This window comes from Electrophorus electricus, chromosome 1 (assembly GCF_041902795.1).
Source record: "Electrophorus electricus isolate QZ-2024a chromosome 1, ASM4190279v1, whole genome shotgun sequence".
NCBI lineage: Eukaryota > Metazoa > Chordata > Actinopteri > Gymnotiformes > Gymnotidae > Electrophorus > Electrophorus electricus.
The window spans coordinates 33,070,340-33,076,196 of NC_137497.1; the positions used below are offsets into that span (position 1 = coordinate 33,070,340).

At 38.2% G+C, this 5,857-nt stretch overlaps 1 protein-coding gene across 2 annotated transcripts; it reads left to right on the forward strand.

The window, feature by feature from the left end:
• Window positions 1–309: 309 nt before the first annotated feature.
• On the forward strand, window positions 310–5,017 carry pigm (phosphatidylinositol glycan anchor biosynthesis, class M). Of its 2 annotated transcripts, XM_035526396.2 has the most exons (6): window positions 635–739; window positions 1,282–1,325; window positions 1,450–1,961; window positions 2,462–2,720; window positions 3,409–3,510; window positions 4,021–5,017. In XM_035526396.2, exons 3-6 carry the CDS (start codon window positions 1,504–1,506, stop codon window positions 4,183–4,185), a joined length of 984 nt encoding a protein of 327 aa, XP_035382289.2. In that variant the 5' UTR covers window positions 635–739; window positions 1,282–1,325; window positions 1,450–1,503; the 3' UTR covers window positions 4,186–5,017. The 2 variants fall into 2 exon arrangements, with proteins under 2 accessions (XP_026856973.3, XP_035382289.2); XM_027001172.3 differs by lacking the exon at window positions 1,282–1,325 and having other exon boundaries at window positions 310–739.
• Window positions 5,018–5,857: the final 840 nt, after the last annotated feature.

Consider the following 5,857-nt stretch of genomic DNA (forward strand, 5'->3'; position numbering starts at 1 on the left):
GTGTGTGTGTGTGTGAGAGAGAGAGAGAGAGAGAGAGAGAGAGAGAGAGAGAGAGAGAGAGAGAGAGAGAGAGAGAGAGAGAGAGAGAGAGAGAATGTGCGAAGAAGCACGGGAAATACATGCTCTTTCTGCCACCCTTCACGTCAATACACTCAAAAACACATAAACACAAGATACTAAATTTGATTTCTTTCACTAGTTGTCTAAGACCGTCTGAGATTATCTACACGTTGGTGATATTTTGTTGCTCTATCCGACAAGTTCTATTTCCTTCTATTTCCTTCATAAAGGAACGTATTTTGACGACTTGTATTTTGAAATAGAAATTTCAAAATAGAAACACAAACATGGCAGCAGACAGCCAAATCAACAGGATCATTCTGTTCTTTTAGTTTCTATGAAGTCTCGGAGTTGTCGATAATGATGCTAATTTATTTTAGATGAAAATACAAAAGCAGATGATGTGATCCAGCGAGGTTAAGCCGAGCTAGCTCGCTCTAGCTTTCCCTAGCTTCCCGTTCGTTTTGGATCATTTTAACCTCGCAGCGAATTAACTATGGCTCGAGCTACTCACACTGTTTTATGGAAACTACTGAATGTTAGGGTTCTATATACCGTTGCATTTGTTTTACGAATTGTTTTGGTTGGCTTTGGGGTTTACCAAGACAAAACTATGGTGGTCAAATACACTGATATTGACTATCATGTGTTCACAGATGCATCCAGATTTGTAACAAAGGTGAGTTTCTATAGTAGGACAAAATAAACAAGTATATTTATACTAGCTAGACAGTAGCCTGGTGCCCGTTAACTATCGAAAACTATTACTTTGAAAGTGAAAGTATGAAAATGATTAATATCGAACTATAAACAATTAACCATGACTAACTACTTCACAAACGTTAAATGGCTCAGAACTCTGCCGCCCGTCTTCATACCGACTCATCCCAGCACACTACACCCTGTAATCTCCATTGGCTCCCTGTTAAAAATCATATTCATTTCAAAGTGCTCCTCTTCATATCAAAGTCTCTCATTTATTTTGTGGTTTCTCTGTCAAAATTAATAAACGTATTTGGGTTACTGACAAGCGCTATATGAATATAATGCATTATTGTTAAATACTAATTTTTAAAGATGCAAATAGTAACAATACAGACAAGGTTTTGAATCTTACCAGGATGTGCTAGGGTGCAAAGTGCAAGATAGGTTTCCATTTTATTTATCCCTCACTGGAGGCTGTTCCTCTTAAAGAATTATCTGGTATCCCACTACACACAGTTCAGGATTTCACAAGAAGCACTGAAATTGTTCCAAAGCGAAGAGTGAGTGCATATGTGTTAGTTATTTCTGTTACTTTTTCTATCCCCTTTATATTGTACAAATGGTAAGAAATTTAATGTCCTGACTCACTGGTCATTTATAATTCTGAACTTTATATGTCCATAGGGTGAATCCCCATACAAAAGATCCACGTACCGCTATACTCCGCTTGTGGCCTGGATGCTGTCACCCAACCTCTACTTGACACCCCACTTTGGGAAGCTGCTGTTTGTCACTTGTGATGTGGTCTGTGGTGCCCTACTCCACTGCCTCCTGACACTTCGAGGTTCATCTAGTGAGGCAGCCTGTTATTTCTCTGCTCTTTGGCTGCTCAACCCCCTGCCAATCGGTGTGTCCACACGTGGCAATGCTGAAGCAGTCTTGTCCCTTCTGGTTCTCTCCACACTCCTGTGTTTAGAACTGAAAAGACCCTTAATAGCAGCATTTCTGTATGGCCTGTCTATTCATATGAAAATCTACCCGGTAACATATGGCCTCGCCATTGCCCTCTCCATAGCCTCTCAGGGGCCATCAGGGGGTCGATGGATGTTCCAAAGACTTTTCAATAAGGATCTGCTGCAGTTTGCTTTTGTATCAGGAACTGTATTTTTTGGGCTGACTTTGGCCTTTTATTTCATGTAAGTCCAAATGAAGGGAAAAATTACAACAGCTGGTTGTTGATAATATGTTCTCAAAGCTTTTGCTTTGGCATAACTAAGTGCATGAGAGATTATTTTAGGACAGTCTATGTAGGTAAAAAGAAAAGCATTTTGACTTGCTGGGTATTAAGACAGGTTGATGTTATAGTTGGAAGTATGCAACGATCCTGTGCTTTGATTGAGCTTACAGTTTGTTGTCCCTATATGGTTACATCACTGAACATATGAATAGATGCTCTCTGGATGTTATGATTTCTTAAACATCCAGAAAAAAAAAAAAAAAAACAAAGGCTGAAAATTCTAGAACGCTTGTTTCTTTGGAATCTGTAAATTTTTATTTCTGTTAAACATTATACAGATTATACAAATCCCATGTACTAAAAGCAAAACAATGTTGTAATTTTGCATTGAATGAATGTATATCTGTTATGCTTTGTTCAGATAGTTTAATCTTTTTCTTCTCTCTTTTAATTCCTCAGGTATGGCTGGGATTTCCTCCATGAAACATACCTATACCATTTAACCAGACGGGACATCCGACATAATTTCTCACCTTACTTTTACATGTTGTATTTGATGGCGGAGAGTGAGTGGAGTATAGTTCTGGGCTTGGTGGCCTTCCTCCCACAGGCTGCACTCCTCTTCCTCACCTCACTGGCCTTCCATACTGATCTACCCCTCTGCTGCTTCCTAAACACGGCCATCTTCGTCAGTTTCAACAAAGTGTGTACCTCACAGGTAACCTTGATCAACTATGACCTTGACTCTATATAGACTAGCTATAAGATGTAATATTTTTTTTGCTGAGATTTTTTTTGGTGTTCCTTTTAAATATTCAAAACAGCTCACTCTAAAAATTAAACACATGCACATTAATTAACCAGCCATTTTAAAGTGCTTGTATTTTCAAGATATGAACTTCAGGTATAATTGTCTTCGTCTCTGCAAGCTTTTTTGCATATTGCAGTACTTCCTCAAATGAAGGGTATAGGGTATTAAAGGTAAAGGTACAGGATTGCAGGAAAGCATATGCAAATAAAAGTATCAGATTATAGGTAAGGATATATTATGGCACATAAGTGTATTTAGTTTTGAATATTGTTGAATATTTTGAATTTGTATTTTGAAGTATAATTAGCAGGGTATGCCTCCTTCATATCATTTTAGTATGATGGCTGAAAGCTTCTAGATTGTAGCAACAGGTTTCAGCTCAAACTAAGCAACTATAACCCTGTAAATGTACCATGGCCTTAAAGCAGTCCCAGCCAGCCAATGAGATCATAGCTCTTGGAATAAATAAATAAAAAAAAACATTTTAAACATCATATGGTAAACTACTCTCAAAGAGTTTGCTATAAATCAGTTGAAGATGACTGAGGCATGACATTTGCTGTGGTGGTGTCGTCTTTCTATTCTTTGGATGCAGTATTTTCTGTGGTACCTGTGCTTGCTACCCCTGGTGCTGCCACGCTTGAGCCTGACGGTGAAGCGGGGGGTTGCACTCCTTTTGCTCTGGTTCACTGGCCAGGTATTAACTAAACATGCTCTTTACATTTACAATGTTCCTATAGACTATTGGCATAAAAAGTGTTGAGATCTTACAGAGCACATCTGCCTAACATTTACCTAATTACACACAAAAGCAATAATAATATCCAAATAGTAGATGCTTAAAACTGAACTGATTATTTAATTGAGCAGATAACAGAAAACTCAAATAGTAAATAATACTGATACCCAACAGCCAATAATGAAAATTTCCCTTTTATTTTCAGCTTGTATTCACTGAAGATGCTTAACCATCCAAAGCTAGCTTTCAATTAATTCACTGCTAATAATGACTAAAAAGAGATTGCCTTAAAGAACATAGATCATGTTTATCACATATACTTCAAACATTGGGAAATGTTGAAAACTTGGTTGTCATTACTGTGCATTCAACATTTATTTGTGTCTGTGGTGTGTTTTGTACACTTTTATGTGTGGTGATGTTTGCACTGACTTGTATTTCTTTCTTTTTTCTTTTTTGCTTTCTTAGGGTTTGTGGTTGGCACCTGCTTACTACTTAGAGTTTGAAGGATGCAACACTTTCTTGTATATATGGTTTGCTGGCCTGTTGTTTCTTATAATTAATTCGATTGTAATGGTCCAGATTGTCTCACACTATATACCAGTGACAGTCCAGCAAAAAAAGACTGAATAAACAAAAAAAAACAAAAAAAAAAACAAACTGAATAAAACATTGGAATGAATACACTCTTACATACTGGGAGCCATTTTTTAAATGTATGTGTGTGCGTGTATGCGCATGCTATGCGTAGGCATACATATTTGTGTGTATGCATGCATATTTGTGTGTTTGCATGTGTGAATGCTAGTGTGGACACTTGTGTATGCATGTTCATACTTGTGTGTGTGTGCGCACGTGTTCATATTTTCATATGTGCATATTTGAGCATGTTTGTGCATGTTAATGCAGGAGTGTGAATGTGTGTGCATGTTGGAGTGTGTGCTTGCATGCTTATGCATATGTACATGTATGTTTGTATGTATGTTTCTGTGTGCGCTCATCAGTTCCACAGAGGTCTATTACTCCAGCCCCTCTACATAGAGGTCTTGTGAGAGCCTATTTTGAAGATATTCAATTTTGCTTTAATACAGGTGAATATACCACATGGCAGCATCTGGCAATGGGCATAATGGTATAATGGCTGTACAATTTATTCGTTGACAATGGCAACGGAAGTGATAATCAGGGATTCCAAAGGGGTTATTGATGCAAAGAGGTTGAAGGATGGCACTCAACTCCCTCCTATTACAGCAAATATGGATGATATGAAAACACTTAGAACTAGAACACTTAGAACTCTTCCATGTACTCAGTGGTTGCTTAACAGGTTGAATGATGATTCTAAGTGGGCAAGGTTAAAGCTTAAACAGAAGTCTATCATTGAGGGGAAAGGTCTTGCAGGAAAATATTTAATTAATGGTGAGCTGATTCCCTCTATAATGGCGAAAGCATTGAAAAGCTTAGGTATATGGTATAATGTAGTTCTTAGTAATAAAGGTCTTGGCTCTAGGATATGGTGAAGATATGGTGAAGGCTGTTAATAGAATTTATATGTCCCTTTTGCCAGGTAGGCTAAAATCATGGTGTCTTTAATTTTGATTGTTACCTCGTATGAGGTGTCCACTCACAGTCTATGAAGTTGCTATTACACAAGTAGAGAAAATAGAGAAGATCATGAAAAAGGCTATAAGGAAGTTGTTAGATGTATCATGTCTAAGTAGTGTGGCATGGTATGGCAAAGGAATGCTAGAGTTGCTGATGACTAGTTTTAGAGGAATTTAAATGTGCCAAGATAAGTCTTGAGATTACTTTGTTGAGTTCTAAAGATGGTAGAGTTCTAAAAGTTGCTGCTCCAGTTGTAAAAGCAGGAGGGAGGTGAAATCCACGTGAGGTAGTCCAGTCAGCTCAGACAGCTCTGGAACATATAGATGTTGCAAAGCAGGTGCAAAATTGGAGGTGAATATTTGGATTGGGTGTTTCATAGAAGGCATTCAGCAAGGTTGCACTACCAGAGAGATGAGAGAAAGCACGGGACTGGAAATTGGTAGTGGAATTGGTAGGAAGGCAATTCTAGGTTCCACAGTCCATTTCAGTAACTGCTGAGGCCAGATGTTGCGTATTCAGGGGGTGAGCAAATAGTTTATTTTATTGAGCTAACAGTTCCATCTGAGGACACAGTTGAAGAAGACTTTGACAGAAAGAAGCTAAAATACATAGACTTTGTGGCTGAGGTGAGGGAATATGGTTGGCAGGCAAAAAGTTGTCAGTAGCTGAAAGGGGTAGTCAGAGGTCAGAGATTAGTTGG